Source organism: Arvicanthis niloticus, chromosome 5, assembly GCF_011762505.2.
Source record: "Arvicanthis niloticus isolate mArvNil1 chromosome 5, mArvNil1.pat.X, whole genome shotgun sequence".
NCBI classification, from domain to species: Eukaryota; Metazoa; Chordata; class Mammalia; order Rodentia; family Muridae; genus Arvicanthis; species Arvicanthis niloticus.
The window spans coordinates 96,157,011-96,177,419 of record NC_047662.1 but is presented as its reverse complement, the minus strand read 5'-3'; the positions used below and the strand labels follow the sequence as shown (position 1 = coordinate 96,177,419).

General features: G+C 38.4%; 1 protein-coding gene and 1 pseudogene across 3 annotated transcripts in view; both read right to left on the bottom strand.

Moving 5' to 3' along the window:
* The window catches only part of Erp44 (endoplasmic reticulum protein 44), a 91,343-nt gene that overhangs the window by 11,755 nt on the left and 59,179 nt on the right, over window positions 1–20,409 (bottom strand). For all 3 annotated transcript variants that reach the window (XM_034503465.2, XM_034503466.2, XM_076934996.1), the window contains 6 exons: window positions 18,710–18,894; window positions 17,526–17,641; window positions 11,124–11,181; window positions 8,014–8,130; window positions 6,351–6,462; window positions 5,332–5,473 (listed from right to left, as the gene is read on the bottom strand). In XM_034503465.2, the coding sequence (XP_034359356.1) occupies window positions 5,332–5,473; window positions 6,351–6,462; window positions 8,014–8,130; window positions 11,124–11,181; window positions 17,526–17,641; window positions 18,710–18,894 (730 nt within the window). The remainder of the gene's footprint in view (window positions 1–5,331; window positions 5,474–6,350; window positions 6,463–8,013; window positions 8,131–11,123; window positions 11,182–17,525; window positions 17,642–18,709; window positions 18,895–20,409) is intronic.
* On the bottom strand, window positions 13,754–13,816 carry LOC117709760 (U4 spliceosomal RNA; annotated as a pseudogene).

The window sequence follows — 20,409 nt, the reverse complement described above, 5'->3', positions numbered from 1 at the left end:
CCCAGCACATGTAACACAATATTCCCAAAAGTTAATAAAAAAGCTGAGCATGAGTGGGCTGTTGACTTGTGCGCCTAACCAAGGTCAGCATCTTCTTGACTTCTTCTTCTTCTTTTTTTTTTTTTTTTAAGATTTATTTTATGTATGTAAGTACACGGTTGCTCTCTTCAGACACACCAGAAGAGGGCATTGGATTCCACTTCAGATGGTTGTGAGCCACCTTGTGGTTGCTGGGAATTGGAACTCAGACTCCTAGAAGAACAGTCAGTGCATTTAACCGCTGAGCCATCTCCCTAGCCCTCTCTTGATTTCTTTTTCTTTGTTTGTTTATTTGTTTGTTTGTTTGTTTTTCGAGACAGGGTTTCTCTGTATAGCCTTGGCTGTCCTGGAACTCACTCTGTAGACCAGGCTGGCCTCGAACTCAGAAATCCGCTGCCTCTGCCTCCCAACCTCTCTTGATTTCTAAGAATAATAATTTGAGACTTTATAGTTAGGTCCATTAGTCTCTCATTGAAAAAAAGAGGTTAAAAGTGTACACACACACACACACACACACACACACACACACACACCCTCAGATCTACACCTAGAAGCTGAGGGGTATGTTGATGAACTTCATAAAAATGATACACTGGCCAGGAAGCATTTCAATGCTAAATATTAAATACAGTTACTGTCTGTGGTGGTTTGAATAAGAATGGCTCCCATAGGCTCATATATTTAAATGTGTAGTCATCAGGGAGTAGCTGATGGATTAGTACTTAGAAGGATTAGGAGGTGTGGTCTTCTTGGAGGAAATATGTCACTAGAGGTGGGTTTGAGGTGTTAGAGCCTTAAGCCAGGCCCAGTGGCTCTCTCTGCTACCTGCTGATCCAGACATGGAACCCTCAGCTATGTCTCCAGTACCATGCCCCACTACATGTTTCCTTCTCCCCCATACCCCATGAAGGCAATGGACTAAGCCTCTGAAACTATAACCAAGCCACAATTTAATGCTTTCTTTTATAAGAGTTGCCATGGTCATGTTGTCTCTTCATAGCACTAGAACACTGACTAAGATATCACCTGTCAGCTCCCAGCAAGCCAAACCTCTCTTTTTGAGAGCTCCTTTCAGCTTGATCATGCAGTCTTTGGGGAAGGGAAAGACAAGGACACCCAACTAGGTAGGGTGGCCAGATCTTATCCAATAGTAAATGTCCACAGAACTGAGGGGCCTCTATGTGATATGAGTTTTGTCCTAACATGTCTGGATGTTAAAAAAGGATCACAAGGTAAGCTGCTCTGCTTTCAAATCCAATACAGCCTTGCTCTTTGAACTGCCTAAGAATGAAGAATCACTCTCAGCAAGTGATCCTTACTTGCCAGTTAATAGGAACTTAAGTAAGTGATCCTTACTTGCCAGTTAATAGTCCGAAGACCCACAACCACGAACGGCTGACCAACAACTCGGTGGCCATCTGGGCCCAGATCCAGCGCTTAAGGTTGGTCCACTCCAACATCTATTCCATCTATGAGCTGTTAGAGCAGGTGAAGGAGCTAGTGCTGGAATCAGATCCAGGAACAAGTCTCTCCATAGAGGATGAAAACCTGAAGAAGCATGGCTGTGACTGAAGCCAGCACCCACCATGACAGAGCAGCTCTGTGGAACCTAAGAGACCCATGGAGACTCCAAGGGGAGACAAGATGGTAGCAGAGGAGTCTGCAGAGCCCACAGTGTCCCCAGAAGAAAAGATGGCAGGACAGAACTGGATAGGCAGGGGAGAATGGTAAAACTACAGATGGCAATGACATGGTCCATGCTGTAGCCAGAAACTATGTGGAAGTCCATGATCAGTCTGTGCTGCTGCTGACTACTAAGGGCAAGGACGCTTCTTTTGTAGAGGCACGGCCGACTGCAGATCCACAGTTGAGAATGACACCTCTCCCACCTCCCTACCCCTGCTTAAAAATAAAAAATCAGTCTAGATCAGAAACCACTGAAGAAAACTCTTAAAATTGTGATAAGAATACTGAAGAACAGCTTTTCACTATTGATGGCTTTTGTTAGGGGTAAGGCAGAAGGGCTCAGTTATCTTTAAGCAGTTGGCCACAGGGAGGCCCTTGTGGCATATGCTCCAGTGATTATATGAGCCACACGAATTGGACTTGGTAGTTTTTCTTTTCTTCTTCTGTTTTGGGGGAGGTCACAGGGTGGGAGGTAGGAGGCAGGGCTGTGAAGCAATGGCATCAGGTACATTATGGGAAATTTCCAAATAATAAAATCATTAGGTTACAAAAGTTCAACAACCTTTACTGCAGTCTGTCACGACCCCCAAACAACCCACAAAGAAACTCTGCCGCTCCTTCCTTTCAGAGCCCTTGCCTTCGTTCTCACCCCTTCACCATCTCTACTGTGCTTCCTGGAGCAGCACCTTCCCCTCTCAATGACTCTTTCCTCCACTTGACTGCCTCACAAGCACTTAATCAAGTTTAGGTTTTCCACCCAAGAGAACTCACGTTACTTAACATAGCTACCCCCACCCCTCTCGGTTATTCCTTTTATGGCAATGTTTCTTACAAGTGCTTCTATTTTTTTGACTTGCAACTCAGTGCAATATAGACTGTCAAATCTAACAAACGGATCATGTCTTCCTTGTAGCCGGGCATCTTCTCCTTCACCTTGTAGCTGGGCAGTTCTTTCTGACTTCCTCATCTCTATCTTGTAGTCAAGTATTCCGTTCTTGCACTACTTCCTACTTGGTTAGTAATCACATGCTCCTAGTTTTCTGCTGATCCTTTGTTAGGTCTGAGAACGAAACGGTCCCAATAGGCTCAGGTTTGGAATGCGTAGGCCCAGGGGATGGGATTATTTTGCAAAGTGTCAACATTTCAAGACACAGGGCCTGAATAGAGAATTAGACGCTAAGATTGCTCCCTCGAAAGTTGTTATACCAGAACCCTGGCTGCTCCTTTCTCTGCTTCTTGTCTGACAGGAGGTCAGAACTCCCCATTATCTACTCCTGTTACCGAGATGAAGGGTCACGGACTGAGCCCTATGAACCCTTGAAACTATTAACTAGGTTAATCCTTTCTCTAGTTTCTGGCAGATATTTTGTCACATAGCTGAGATAGCTAACAAATGCAGCTGGACTTTCTTCCCCAGTCTTCTGAACATGTTCCTTTCTCAGTTCTTCTCCTGCTCTGGGCAACCACCATTCGACTCTCATTTGAGTTCAGGATCACTTCACTCTCATAAAGTAACATTATGCAATTTATCTGTGCCTGTGCTATGTCACTCAATATGGCCTCCCCCAGTTATCTATGTTGTCATCAACAACAGGATCCCCACTGTGACGAGTACTCCTAGTGGACAGCCCATCATATTTGCTTTACCCACTTTTCAGATGATGCACATGATGCTGCAATGAATTATGAGAGTGCAGACATCACTTTGACATACTGATTGAATTTCTTTTGGACATCGTTCTAGTTTGCTTTGTGTTGCTTTGATAAAACATTCTGACCATAAGCAACTTGGGGGAGAAAAAGTTTATTTTAGCTTATACCTCCAAGTCACAGTCCATCAGTAAAAGAACAAAAAAATCTATTTATGAGTCAACTTATAAATTTGTTTATTTTTTCAGGGTTATCAATTTGTTGAGACATTATTCAAAGTAGACTCATCCATTTTATTTCTGTAACAAAATTTATGACTCCTTTATTATTTCTCATTTTATTTACTTGTGTCTTTCTTTTGCAATCTAAACACTTTTAAATTTATCTTTTAAAAGTGTGTTTCCTTGGCTTTCTTTTGTTTTAGAGTCTATTTCATTTGTTTCTGTTTAGTTGTTTTCTTAATTAAAAATACTTTATGTCTTTAAGTGTTTTTCCTGCACATGTGTCCATGGACCACAGAAAGCCAGAAGAAAATTTTAGATCTACTGGAGTTACGGATGGTTGTGAGCCACCATGTGGATGCTGAGAGTCAAACCCAGGTCCTCCAGAGGGGACTGCAGAGTTATCTCCCCAGTTCCTTGGCTCTGGGTTTTATTATCTCTTCCTCCTAACTCTGGGCTCAGGCTACTTTGTAAGCCTAAGATCTAGGCCGTCACCTGCATGGCTCCACAGGTTCTAAACCAGCAAGGTGGTTCCAGGTAACAAACAGCACCCACAATCCATTGCTAACAGATAAAAATTCCACCCAGCACTGGGCCAGCCCCATGCATAGAATTTAAGTACTTGATATCTAGCATAATGACTGTCATTTAGAAGACCTGGAAAAAAACATGATGAATTGATTGGTTATACTCTCTGAGGGTAAGGTAAAACTTAAAATGACTTTTGGCATATTTTATTATTTAAAATACAACCATCCACTGTGATTTGTTACTGGATTATAACACAGCTATCACCTCTCACTCATTTTCACAGAACTATCACACTAGACAGGTGTTACTATCAATCCTACTTTATACTTGAAGAAGGAACAGAAGTTCAATGACCAGCCCAAGGCAGAACTCAATATTACATGAATTTCAGGACCAAGATTCTTCTGAAAAATCACATTTACTGAAATATTCAGATGTATATGGAATAAATTATTCTTCAGTGAAACTTCAACTTATCCTCTCTGCAGAACAGTATTTTGAGATTTTAAAATGTAAAATGGCTTCTTCAAGAAAATTAAGTATATATTACTTAATTTGTAATGTTTATAATTTTTATATATTAATACCTTGGGCTTTTAATTACTGTAGTTCGTATCCCTGAAAGGTAGTAAGATATCAGTCTCTGCAGCCGTCACAGGCTCCCATGTTTATTAATACTATAAAGACCTAAGAGCAGAATCCAGAAGCTTACCTATTCCTGGAAAGGTTATAGCTACATGCCTGTGGGCTGGAGAGATGGCTCAGCTGTTAAAGGCTAGGTTCACAACCAAAAATATAAGAAATTTTGCCTGGTCATAGCAAAATTCTGAGTTGCATCTACTCTCAGCGTCCTTAAGCATGCAATCTTGAGTGGACAGACACTAGCAGCAAGGCTCCAGCCTGACCAAGGCTGTGTATTTTCTTGATATGTGATGGCACAGACCAAGCACAGAGCAAAGCTAACTTCTCACAGCACACAATCTTCCTTTTAGCGTGGTTCCCAGTCACCTAACATCTGACAGTCTCTACTGAGTGTTGCCACATGGTCCAAAGACAGGTAGCAGGAGCTACTCTGACTTCTTACACCCAACCAGAGTATTACTTTCACAGTACACAGGTATATAAAATAGTCAAGCAGTTGTTTTACATTCAACTTATGGGACATGACAGTAATTCTAAAAAGAAAAAAAGAAGGGATACTTACAATACATCCTTAAAGTCTCCAAAAACATACATATGCCTAAAACTGTCAATGGCTATGACAGGGCAATCTGCTGGAGTTTTCTGGATATGGAGAAGAGGATGTCTAAATTTGTCACAATCTGCATGTAAGAAATTTATTGTACCTTTGAAAGAAACAGAATTTTAAGAACTACATTAGATTTTTAAACTGTATTTCTAATTATGAATTCACAAAAATAGCATAATAAACATCATCAACATTCCTGAAATTGATATGAACCAGAAAAATTAAAACCTAAAACCTAAATAGTATATTTAAAGGAAAAATTTTTAGTCTCAGAGCAGAGTATAATTCCCTTAGAAATTATAAGGGAAATTATAGGAAAACTCAAATTTAAATGCTATTATGATGTGAAATTTTTTTATTTCTTCATTTGGCAACCATCTGCTATGTAGGTTCCCCAAATTCTGATACACACTGCTCCCTTGGGACCATCTTCATGCCCCTTGTAGCCTAAATGGCTATTTTTAAATCTAATTCAAACCCAGATAAATGACTAAAACAGGCAGCTCTTTACCACACCATCAATTTACATGGTTTGATCTTTTATTCTCAGTGTAGAGGGGGAGCTGTTTGACACCCCACATTCTGCTAAGACATGGAAAAATGCAAACAGACTTTCATACAGAAATAGATGTGGATCTAAGAGTGCCATCTCTTAGCAAGGTCTCAGGAAATGTATCAGAGAAGCATTTAGGTACCAGAAAATTGTTCCCCAAATAATACTGTTCACCCAGAACTCCACTTTTCATGCAATTTGTTTTTTCCCTCTAAAATCAGTCATAGTACAGAAAGCGAAAGCAAGCACATAGAAAGCCTGTTTCACATCATAACCCCAGTGCTTCCTTCCTTCATATCTAAATGCATGTTAAACTACCCTGGGGAACTTTTATCCTACGTGTGTTTAAGGCAAATATGGACCAGAAAGGGAGGAGAAAGACAGTTGAGAAAGAGGAGGTCAGACACCTTCAACAGTCTACCTTTTTCACTTATCAACTGCCGGGCTACTTCATTCTGAAATATTTCTAAACTTTCTGTATCCTCCTTCATGTGGAAGAGTATAAGAAAAGGCAGTCCTTCTTCTGTCAATTCCTGCGGAAACAGGTTTTCAATGAAAATCAGTGCTGTTTTCCAAGTGGAACAAGTGTGGACTCAATTCATTTAACTAGCGGTTACAAGCAATCAAAAAAAAAAAAAAAAAAAAAAAAAAAAAAAAAAGGATCTAAAGGATCTAACTGTGTGAAGAACAATGAGACTTAACAAAAGATGAATTCAACCCTTTGCATCTTAGGTACAGTCACTAAGGAAACGTACATGTCCTGCTCTGTTATATACATGGATTCACTTGGAAGGTCTTTGGTCAATCTGTTAGCCCAGTGTTCTCAACCTGTGGGTCACAGGGTCATCTATCAGATACCCTGCATATCAGATATTTACAATATGATTCATAACAGTAGCAAAATTACAGTCATGAAGTAGCAACAAAATAATATTATGGTTGGGGTTAACCACAACTTGAGGAACTATATTAAAGGGTCACAAGCTTGAGAAAGGTTGAGAACCGATGTATTAGCCAGTACTGCATACGTGAGTACTGGGGCAGCCTCTTGAAGACAACGTTGAGAGAAGAAAGAACTATAGTCAGTTCTTAATCCAGAAGTGAGACAAACATTGAGGATTATTGCCAGTCTTCACAAGGAAGACTGGAAACACAAATGTGTAAAGTCAATTTCATTCACAAATTCATGCTTATTCTAAAGTGTATATTAAAAATCATTCCACTGTGTGAAACCTACCCAAAGCTGAAAAGTGTTTTAAGGATAAAAAACAAAACTCCACAGTTAGCTGCCCCGGCTGTGTCTTTCAATATGCACACATACAGAGCACCTTGAAAACAACAAAGTACCATTAAACTTTGTATTACTGTTAATTGAGAGTAAAAGAAACACAAGACACAGTAGATTTGAATAATCTATCTTAACAAATGCCATGTTCTCATTTACATGGAAACGTCTAGAAAGGCCTCCACGTGTAGTTATTTCTACTAGCAATCCTTCTGAGAATCCATTTAGGAACTGCCTCAGCTTAAGGCACAAGATATTGTTTATCTTTAATAATGATTTTTTTAAATCCCTGAGACCTATCACATGAGACTATTTTTGGTTCCTACCTCGTATTTAAATTTGTTTCACTTATATATATAGATTAATAAGTTTATCACATGGACATATGGACAAACTAAAAAGACTTCAAAATAACTGTCCAATTGTTTCTTTGTATTTCTTTCTAATAACAGAAAAACCTTTAATGGTAAAGGATTGTCCACTGTAACTAAGTTCTGTCTTTCTAAAGGACATCCACTTAGACAGGGTCCTTACCCAAGGGTGGGTATTGGAAGCACATCAATACTACTTTCAAGTCCTTCTTCAAGAGTATCACCAACCATTGCCATTACTGGAAATGTAAGAAGGATTCTGAAACAGTGAAGGCGGGAAGCCAGTGTGGATGCACTATGACACAGCTAGGGCACAAGTGTGCACAACAGATGACTCTTACAACTGGTAACTGCTCGGTAGCACGAGGAACAGAGCCATGTGCTCTTCTACATAACCAAATTAAGGTTCCCCACGGTGAAGCCCATACCTCTCCATTTTCAAATGTTATTTCTCGGACAAGAGGGACACATTTATCTTGAATCCAGTTGTAAGTTACATCAAAATTTGTCATAGATCCCAAGTACACCATGTCTGGAACAGAACGCTGTTATAAAAACAGAAGTAAAAGTTAGATTACTGAAATCTTTGCTGGTAAAACACATTAGAAAAAGGACAAACTGTGGTAATTAGAAACTTGGAATTTAACTTGTGATATAAAGATGCTTCCCAGATTTATGACAATTATCTATCAGCAATTTCATCAAATGCAGACCACTTTAAAAAGAGAATTACCCAAATGAAGTAACAAAGCTATTTCTTTTCATTGAAAACATTTTAATGGTCAGTCAGACTCACTTTGAACAAGAAAAGATGCTGGGGTGTGTAAGGCTAGCACACCTCTAATAGGAATCACCTATGGCTGTTTCCACCCTAATCAGAATGTACAAAATACAGAAAATGATTGAAAAACTAATGTTTACTTCAGGAAACATTGTGTCTAGCACTGTCACGGGCACTGGGTGATGATTCATTTCCTTCTCCCAGCTTCCCAACACGGCAAGTTCTAGTACTTACCACTTATTTTTCTTAACGACAAAAATATGAAGCACTCAGAAATGAAGAAACACTCCCAGCATAACACAGGCAAAGACACAGTCTAAGGCCAGAGGCCATGCTCATTCAATGTCCACATCATAGCACAGGCACCCTTGGGTTCTGATAAGCTAGAGATGGTGACACTGTGTAACTACTACTAAAGAGACACACCTAGGAATGCATGGGCAAATGCCTACCTGTGTAGGTCTGAATACAGCTTGTGTGTATCTTCTAAAAGTTCATGATCTGAAAGCTAGGTCCCATGTGGATTCAAGAAGTGGCAGAACTTTTAACCAAGTGGTGAGGGTGGAGAGTGTGTAAGTTACTGAGGTACCTCTCCCAGAGGGGATTAATGTAGGTTTGCAGGACTCCATTTAAGCTTTGTAGGATTAACGTGTTATTAAAAGAACAAGACTGGTCTCGACTGGTCTCTGGTTTCCTATCTCACTACACTGCACACGGCTTTCTCCCTCCTCCTCCTTCATTATGTTGTGATACAATTTGGGGAGCCTTCTGAGTAACAGAAGGAGTAAGCCAGTCTTAGATTTTGAGCTTCACAACTGTGAGCAAAAGACTCTCTTCTTAAGCATTCTACCTCAGATATGGTACAGTAACAGAAACCGATTAAAATAGTATCTGAATTAGGAATAAAAAATGAGGTTTAAAAGTAATGATGAATTATTTCTCTACATAAAAAATAAACCTAGTATCAAAACATTATAGACACATTAAAATAAAAAATATGATCTTGGCCTGGTATGATGATACATGGCTTTAATCCCAGAACTTGGGAGGCCAAAGCAGGTGGAAATTTGTGAGTCTGAGGCCAGCCCAGTCTACACAGTGAGTTCCAGGACAGCCAGAGCCACATAATAGAGACCCTGTCTCAAAATACAAAAAATAAATATGAAATACAACAACAAAAAAACCTCAAACCTAACTATGACCTGGAAAAAAATATTCATGTTTATATTTTGGGGATACAAAACATTCATGGTGATTATCTTTATGTCAATTTAAGAAATCATAGAGCAAATTTTGCCTTAGTTGTTCCTACCATTATTCAGGTAACTATTTCTATGTTTAAACACACAATTTAGTCAAGAGGAGAACCTAGCACTGTTATTCTGTTCAATGGACAGAGTATTAAACCAACTCTCAACAGCATCATTTTACACCAACAGACCCATGCATCTCAACTCTCAGCAGAGAGACTTCCATTTGCAGTAGATGGTGATTGGAATAGAGAGCCACTTCTAACCAACGTGCAAAAAATAAGAAACTATTTCTTAGGGAACGCTAAGCCTAAAAAAACCATATATCCCACACCCATTCTCTCAAGGCTCAGGATCATTGCAGAAGAGGGGGCAGAAAGGCTGCAAGAGCCCAAGGAGTAGTGACTACACAGACACAGTGTCTGTGGACACAACAGCTATGACTGCGTGCACATGCAACACTGTGTAAGCCCACTCCAGACCAAATCCAACATGGAGCAGGGAGCTGGGCACACAATCCCTCTCTTATCAGTTGAGTTATTGGCAACTCATATCCACAGGAGAGTAAGGATGGGCAGCTTTCTGCCATGGTGTAGGCCTGTAAGTCAATCTGTCTCTACAGAAAGCTACATACCTACGAGTATTTAAGTTCTGAGAATTAGGAAGAGTTGGGGGAGGAGAGTGAATATGACATACAGTATGAAATTCTCCAAAAGAACTGATTTTTTTTTTTTTAAATTTATTTTGGAAAAAGAAAAAACAATTTAGCCAAGTTTAAAACAAACTAGGTGCTTTTACTGTCAAGAAGCTAATTTATTAGCAGGTCTAGAGGTTGGCAGGTACAATACAAGTGGTGACAAACATGGGTTGCTGCATATCTTCAACATTTAGCTCCCAGACTGAATGCAACAGAGACAGACAGGGAGAGAAGTCAGGGGACTCTGATGGCACTGCAGGCCTGTACTTTTGGGCTCCTGTGACCAATCTTCACTCTGAAACATGAATTACTAGACCATGATGGTTTTAAAGTTACATCATTTAATCATGGCAGGACGAACCTTTACTCCTTACCACTATGGAGGCTGAGGCAGAAGGATCTCGAGTTCAAGGCAAGCATGGCACCTTAGTGAGAGACCCTATCTCAAAAACAGTAAAAGACCAGAATGCAGAAGTGTCTGAGCACTTGCCTGGCATACACAAACCTTTGGTTCAATCCCTAGTACTTAAAAAGTTAAAAATTAGCCAGGCAGTGGTGGCGCACGCCTTTAATCCCAGCACTTGGGAGGCAGAGGCAGGTGGATTTCTGAGTTCGAGGCCAGCCTGGTCTACAGAGTGAGTTCCAGGACAGCCAGGGCTACACAGAGAAACCCTGTCTTGAAAAACACCTCCCCCCCCCCACCCCCAAAAAAATAATCAATGATTCTACTAGCATTTAAAACAAAGTTAGGCTTATATTATAATTGTATTAGATATGGTGTTTTGAGCAGTCTGTAAAATAGCAACTCACCCCTGGTGGTTTGTAGATTAAATTGTCTCCACTGTACCTTTCTGGTTTTGAAAGATCTCTGATGAGGAAAAAAAAAAAATAATGTATTATGGAAAACAATGTACTTTAATAAAATAGACTTCATTAATTATTGCAGTGTATAAATTATAAAACCATGAAATGTATTCTTGTTCATTATTTGTCCCATCCACAAAACTATGCAATAGGAAGACAAGCATACATTTAAAGGCAAACTAAGATGAGGCAGACTTTTTAAAATAATGTTTCAGTCAGCTGTTGGTATTAGGATTTTATAAGCCTGAATTAGCAGGATCAGCGTGATAGCAATTTTGACTCTAGACTGATTGAAATCTACATATTAAGGACATTAATTTGTTCACAGAGATTAATAAAATATATTAACTTTATACTTTTTAAACTTGCAAATTCTAAAAAAATATTGAATTGAAATAATCTACATAAAAATCATAAAATCATAAAAAGTTTTAGAAAGCATGTTTGTACACTTGGACACTTGTCATTTCCTAGGCCTAGTACAGTATCTTGCATACAAATATTTGGTCTTGTATAACAAATAGTTATCTAGTACAATAAATATTTGGTGAGAGAACTCTACAGAAAGCCCTCGGTCAAATGAGTAAGTTTCTCTTCCTGTACATAATTTGAGGATTAAATAAACACGGATACATCCTTAGTTTCTAAAAAAGCAAAGGGGTCTAACCTAGACAGAGAGTAAGAATATAAGGAAGGAGCTCTAGTGGGGAACTGGGAGACACAGGTGCTATGAAGAGGGAAATGGGAAAAGTGAAGAGGGGATGGAGGGCAATACTGAGAAAGCGCAACAGGCAGAGCAATAAGATACTAAAGGTTTCTAAAAGCTGTAGGGGAACATTATCTTATGTTTACTTAAGAGTCAACTTGTATTTATATTATATATATATATATATATATATATATATATATATATATATATATGAAGTTTTAATGAAATTATACCACTGGGTGTGATACTTTCTCCAAAAGCCATAACTATCTAACAAAAACTCAATTTGTCAGGCTTGGAACACTTTCCTTCTAGTTGTTGACAGGGAGAGTTGAGAGAGTACCAAAATAATATAGGCTACTGGTACTGTCTTTGGTTGCCCCTTAGAACTTGAAGGGATGATCCTGTTGCTAAAGACACTAAAACTTTGGACACAGGTCTTGGAGAAATCAAACTGAAACTGACCTAAAAGCCCCCTCCCTGAGGACTTGCTCTTATAGTATCCAAAGGAGCTGTGTAACAGCCAAGGGAGAATGAAATGGCCCTACCTAGCTATAAAGCCTACAAACCACACAATAATGAACAAGGCAAGACATTCCCAAGTGTTTAACTGTGGCACCCATTGGGGCAAACAAAGCTGTATAACTGGACTTAATGACCTGCTTAATAACAAGGAAATCTATGCTTAGTACTGCAAACCTAGCCAGCTATCCACAGCTGCTGAGGTCATGGAACCTAGAAGAGAACTTACTGCTTCCATTTTCCTATAGTTTAATTTCTAACTGCATTCTAAATACTTACACCCACAGATACACATAGCTCATCACTCATCAAGAAGTTTCTTTTGTCAGCAGACTAAGACCATTACAGAAATCCAGAACTGGTTAAAATTCAGGAAAAAAGTGGCTATGAGGTACCAAAGCTAGTTGATACATCTCCAATACAATCCCTACACTAAAGTTCAGTGAATATAGTAAAAGAGGAGACAGAAAGACTGCAAGAGCCAGAGGACTCAGAAGCTCTGTTGGGAGACTGTGTCTTCTTTATATGGCAGGGAAGCTGTACCCATGAAATCTCAACAATATGGCTGCATAAACAAGACTTGTACAATGACAACATCAACTGACATTCCAACATGGATAGAGAAGTATCACAAGGCTCTACTTCTAGAAGAGCTAAAGGCAGATAATTAATGGTTGCTGAGAGAGGAAGAATGAGCCTTCCCTAGGGATGAGCCCACTGACAGGTTATCCAATCTCAAGTGATCATCCCTAAGCAAATACACACTAAATGGATTCAGCAAGATGTGTGTGTGTGTGTGTGTGTGTACATATATGTATACTTGTATATGTATTTTTATATATGAAACAATAATTTAAAAAGCAGAGGTCGTGAATTTGAGAGGGGGTTGGAAGGAGGAGGCTGGGTAGAAATATAAACACAGCAGTTATGTAGAATAGTCTAAAGAAAGTGGAATGAAATGAGTGGGTCACAGAAGAAATAAAATCAAAGCAGAAGGCAATGATATAGAAACAAAGAAAATTTAACAAATCAGTTACTCTAATAGCTGGTTCCTTGAGATGATAATCTACAGACTCTTGGCCCACTTAACAAAAAGAAAGAAAGCAATAACGCAAATTAACAGAATAAGAAATGAGCAGGGAACATTACAACAGACACCAAAGAAATACAGAATATTATAAGGGAATACTTTTTAAAACTCTACTTCATTAATTTGCAAAATATAAAAGAAATAAATGAATTTCTTGATTCATCCAAAATATTAAAATTAAACCAAGATGAGACCAACAATCAAAACAGATCCACAACAAAGGAGTTAACTGAAACTGTAATCAGCGTCCACGTGTATCAGCAATAATCGCGCCTTGGATAAACCTCATTGGCTACGATACTGCCACTGCACAAAGCTAAACTTCCAAGTCTAAAAGACCCGGTCCAGGTAGATTCAAAACAGACAATTATCAGACTTCCAAGGAAGAACTATAACCAATGTTTCCTAAATCCTGAAAACAAACAAACCAGAAACAGAAGGAAAACTCCAAAACTTGTTCTTTGAAGCCAGTATTATTCTAATACTCAAATCAGGTAAAGATCAATCAAACAAACAACTATAGACTGTTATCCTTGATGAACAGAGAGGTAAAATCCTCAATGAGAATTAGCAAACTGAATACAAACTTATCAAGAAGATCATCCACCATGATCAAGGTTGCTTTATCCTGGAAATTCAGGGTTTGTTCAATATCCACAAGTCAGTAAGTATAATAAACCATATACATGCACTTAAAGATAAAAACCACACGACTATCTCAATAGATGCAGAAAAAAAAAACTTTGACATAATAAATGTTTTCATGATAAAAGTCGTAGAGGGTAGGACGAAAGGAAGCATACATATATAGATTGTAAGAACTATATATGACAAACTTTCAGCCACATTATTCTAAATGAAGAAACACTGAGTAATCTCATTAATAAAACAAGAAAAAAAATTATAGGTATACTAATAAGAAAAGGAGAAGTCAAGCTGTCTCTGTAGATGATATAATATTATACATAAGAGATCCCAAAAAACTTCACCAGAAAATGTCTAGAAATAATCAACAATTTCAGAAAAGTAGGACAGTGTACAATCAGTAACTTTTCTATAGACCAAGAGAGACATCATGATCACACTTCCAATTAACAGCATCAAATACAACAAAATATCTAAGAATACACCCAACCAAGGAGGTAAAAGACCTCTACAATGAGAACCTCAAATCTCTGAAGAGATTGAGAAAGACATAGTGGTCATGGATTAACAGAATTGATATTGTAAAAATGACCATCCTACCAAAAGGAATTTACATATTCAATGTTGACCAAATCAAAATAGACACATTCTTCACAGAAATAGGGGAAAAAAAAGTCTAAATTCATATGGAACCAGAAACAATCCTAGATAGCCAAAATAATCCTGAGCAAAAAGAATACAAGGGGATTGCTATTGCAGATCTCAAGATATACTATAGAGCCATAGTGACCAAAGAATCAAAGAACAGAATGGTGCTGGCACAAAGCAGACATGATCCAACGGGACAAAACAGAAGACCCAGCAAACATGAGTACTTGTAACTATAACCATTTGATACCGACAAAGGCAAAAACATTCCTACATTATAGAAAAGACAACATCTTCAACAAACGCTTCTGAGAGTTTTCTCAGTGTGGACATCAGTTCTGATGTCCATACTCCAAAGAATTAGACTCACACCTATAATCCTGCATAGAAATTAGATCCAAAAGTATTAAAAACCTCAATTTAAAACCTAAAACACAGCCGGGCGGTGGTGGTGCACGCCTTTAATCCCAGCACTTGGGAGGCAGAGGCAGGCGGATTTCTGAGTTCGAGGCCAGCCTGGTCTACCGAGTGAGTTCCAGGACAGCCAGGGCTACACAGAGAAACCCTGTCTCAAAAAACCACAAAAAAACAAAACAAAACAAAACAAAAACCTAAAACACTAAAACTTCTAGAAGAAAACATAGGCACCACCCTACAAGGTATGGGTGAAGAAAAGAACGTTCTGAACAGACTACATAGGATTTAAGGCTAACAATGGATAACTGGAAACTTGAAAAACTAAGAAGCTTCTGTACCACTAAGGAAACAGTCTAGTCTCACAGAGTGAGAACCTTTGCCAGCTACACATCTTAAAGAAAATTAATGACCAGCAAATACAAAGAACTAAAACACACACACACACACACACACACACACACACACACACAAAAGTCAAGGAAACAAATGTCCCAATTTAAAATATGGGCTAGATTTCTATACAGAGTTCTCAATTGAAGAAATAAAAATAGCTTAGAAATACCTCAAAAAGCACTTATCAGTCTTAGCAATGAGAGAAATGCAAATTAAAACACCTTTGAGAGTTCATCTCATTGCATACAGAATGGCACAAATGTTGGTGAGGTTGTAGAAAAGAAGAACCTCGTTTACTGTTAGATGCAAATTAGTTCAGCCACTCTGGAATCCTAAAAAAATCAAAACTACTTCCAGAGACAGGAAAAGCAGAGGCTCTTCATAAGGCAGAGGCTAGCTCAAAGTGTCTGAGGTGGGTTATATGGCACACACATTACACATAGACAGCAGTGATGTGAAAGCCCAGGCCAGAGGTGTTCCCACCTATACTGTACACTGATAACGCTCACAGTGAAACACCAATAAAATCCACAAAAGCATGAAAGCAAGGATCAAGAGTCATCAACTGGAGAAGCCATCATAACAGCTATTTTAATCAGCCTAATACAATGATAACGAGCCCCAAATAAAAGAAGTTACACTACACAACAGCAAAGGTAGCTAAGATAGCCTCCAAGAAGACATTGTCAAGGACAGAACCCTGAATAATTACATTCTGGGATAAAAGGATCAAGAAGAAAAAGGACCTGTGAGGGGCAAACCAGAGAAATTCAATATCAAATGTTCTCAAGTGGAGAAAAATAAAGCAGGGATGTCTCCACCTTTAGAGAATTCAAGGGGATAAACTGAAGAAAACCTAGTACGTCAAACAATCAAGGAGTCATTTTGTGACTATTCAGAGACAAGCTTCATTAGAAGGAAGTCAGATTCCAAGAAGCTAAGGGTTTTTATTTGGAAGAGTTTGAGAAAGTCAAGGTAACTAAGCATAAAATAGCATTTAAAAAAGTAGAAATGAAGCTGGGCAGTGGTGGCGCACGCCTATGATCCCAGCACTCAGGAGGCAGAGGCAGGTGGATTTCTGAGTTCAAGACCAGCCTGGTCTACAGAGTGAGTTCCAGGACAGCCTGGGCTATACAGAGAAACCCTGTCTTGAAAAACCAAAACAAAACAAAAATACTATAAAAAAGTAGAAATGAAAAGAAAAAGGTGGATTTATAGCTCAAGATGAAAGTGGTGAGTTAGAAAAGAGAGAAACATGATTCTGGGAAAAGAAAGCAGTTTCTGTATGGGTCAGGGTGAAACCATGAGAAAGCAGGGAAACCTGATGGATCAAAGTCCCAGAGATAGCTATAAGGACAGTATACAAGAGTGAAAAGATCAATATTAGAAAGGCAAACTTAAGGCTGAACTACAGATCAGGGTGGAACAGAAGCTTAGCATGTATAACGTCCTGGTATGAATCCCCAGCTGAGGGGTATGTGTATGTGTGTGGAGGGTGGGCTGTATTCTTTTGATATGACCAAATACAACAAGAACTGAAAGTGAAAGAAAGCTATGAAGGAAGGTGGTAGAGACATGGGGATGAAGGAAGATAACAAACTTATGCTTCTTAACTACAAAGAGAACATGCTCAGTCACCTGGGCTGTCATGGGTTAGCAGTTTGCCTGGTATAAGGGTCAGTGAATCAACCAAGTAAGAGCTCATGATTAACTGAGCCATTCTTATGCTTTTACCTGCATTCTGAAACATAACACAACAGAAAAACAAACAGTAAGGCCCTTAAAGGATTAGTCACATGTATAAATACTGGTTGGTGACTTGAAAAGTTCTGAGTCATCTTTAGAACATGACCAAATATAACAAGAACTGAACATGATAGCCACGCTCACCTCCTAGCAGGCTGCTGATTATTAACATACTTACCCAAAAGCAGAAAGGAAGGCACAGTCATCATGCAAAATACTTGCTACTCTTTCAAAAACTCTGTAATTATCTGAATCCTTCTGCTCAAAGTATCCAATGATATTTCTCTTACTGCGCTGTAAAATAAAGCATCTAATTATTTTGCAACATATAAAATTGTAAGAGCATGCTTTTATTTATTTTATTTATTCTGTTTTATTTATTTTATTTATTCTGTAACTCAGATAGCTCTGGTTATAGTTCAGTTAGTTCAACTGAAGAATAATTACAGATACAAGGGTAGCATTTAATGCCTAGTTCAAAGCTATGAACGATTATGCTGGGTTAAAAACAATATGCTACAATAAAATATAACTGTAACTTAATGCAGGCCAGTTCTTACAGCTGTGCTTGCAGCCAAAAACATTAAGGTTGGCATATTGTCTTGCTCAAGGAAAAAAAAAAAAAAAAAAAAGGGAAATGTACTGCTTGCTCTGGAATGGCAAGCTCTCCAAGTCTAGCCATCTCTTCCTATGTACCACAACCTACGGCCTGTATGAGCATCCACAGTGGCCCTCTGCATTTTCTAACAGGACTTAGGGGCTGGAGGGCAGCAATAATAAGACAGCTCATCAGCTCACAAGGTTTGTTGTGATGTGACTCATAAATGTCCTTCATGTCTGGCTCAGGAGCCGTGTTCCTCCGACAGCAACCATAAAATAGGAAGTGGCTAATTTATGGTCACTTATAGAGACTGGAATAAGGACTAAACACTATAGTTTATACTTTTGGTGTTTGTGTGTTATGGGATTTGCTAAGTTTATCAAGAGAGGCTCCTTTAAAGGACACTACATTGTAGAAAGAGCTGCACTGGTGATGAAAGTAAACACTCTGCGGGTACCAACCAAGGGAAACGGGAAAACTGGCATGTGTGTCTGACTTAAGCTTCTATTTATAATTCTGGTTCCTTTTGCCTACATTAATCAATTAGTGCAGCTTTATTGTTTGCTACACATTTTATCTGAAGTTTGGTAAACATTAGAGATTCCCTTGAGAATGAATCCCAGACAAAGTCTTTCCAGTTTGTATATGACAAGTATACTGCAGTAAACTGTAAGAGAATGTGCAGATTCTATATTTGCATTTTGGTTTGTTCACATTAATTACACAGGCAGTGCACACTTCATCTACCATAAGTAACTTACATCAAGAGTGGTGACTTCATCTAGACTCTGAATCTCGTGGACTGGGTTACTTTTCTGTTGCCTGATGTAGTCTGCAAGCGCTTTCACTGATCGCTGGCCCCTGTATTCTCTCTTCATCATCATTCCATTACGAAATAATTTCAGGGTTGGGTATTTGCTTATCCTGTACCTCTGGGCTATATCAGCTAAAAGAATATATGAAAGGAAGTTAACTTTAGCACTCAGTCAGGGTAAACCTAATAGTTCAACAGTCAGAAACATTACAATTATTTATTACATCTCTTCTTTCTTAGTGAAAGATAAAAGAAAATATTTTACACTGGTATCAGACCAGACTCTAGACTCATTGCCTGAACTTAAATTCTGAATCTACTGCTTATAGGATGCATACATCTTTAACGTGTATAAACTGTAATGCCCTCACTTTCCACCAGTTACAGGAAGAGTAACTTCTATTACAACAAGGTTTTTTTCATGAATCAAATACACATCATATAGTATGGCACATGGATATCAGAATATAAAAATAGCATTATAATAATTATGTCTTGTGAGGTAGGGTATAAATTAAAACTACATGGCAATTGCAGCATATAAACTAGGAGGGGTGTGATAAACAGGAGATAAATTACATATCCCAAGGCCTTTGCAGTGCTCACAAAGAGGCAGGCGTACTTACAACATTTGCTAAGTCAAGGCTGCACTGTTTCTCTCCAGGACAAGCATTTAGAGAACACTAAAGGAATATTAGAGGTTAAGGTTGGAGTTCTCAAAAGAGATGGTGGATAAAAGCCTACATGTAAATGTGGATTAGTCACATAAGCCTTCACTCTCCAGCACACTGCAGATGCTCTCTGACAAATAAACATCTACAGCGACACATAGAGACACTGACATTTAATTAAAACGCTTTAAAACGGGACTGAAGAGATGGCTCAGTGGTTAAGAACACTGACTGCTCTACCAGAGGTCTGAGTTCAATTCCCAGCAACCACATGGTGGCTCACAACCATCTGTAATGGGATCCAATGTCTTCTTCTGGTGTGTCTGAAGACAGCTACAGGGTACTCATATACATGAAATAAATAATTAAAAAAAAAAAAAAACAAATAATTTTTTAAAATGCTTTAAAACTGGATCAACACGTCCTCTGACCACTGATGAAATGGCTGTTTAGAGAATTGAAAATATCTTTCTTAAAAGTTAAAATTTTCCCAAGTATCTCCCAGAGACTGGTTTACTAAAGGATGGGCACCTTTATTAAAGTGTCCATAATATATGGTGCCAGACTGTTACATAAGAGAATAAAAAGAACACTGTATGTTTCTGAAGGATGCAGTAGAAAGTGAAAAACCAGCAAGATGTGAGAGCATAAGAAATGTAGAGAAGAAATATAAATATATGTATGTACAAACACACAAACATGTGCTCAAGCTTAGACATTTGTCCCTCTTCTACCTTCAAAGGAGAAAAGAAGAAAATTGAAAGAAAACCAAAAAAAGGAGAAAATGAGAAATGCTATGGAAGAAATTTAGATTTCATTCTTACATTTGGTTTTATAGTTCTGAGCTTGAAACCATGTAAATATTTAACATGGGTATAAAATATTCAAAACATTAATACCAGTATTGCTGCTTTGACAGATTTTTGGTAGATAAAGTATTTGATATCAGTAATGCCACTAAGAATGAAAAGTCTCA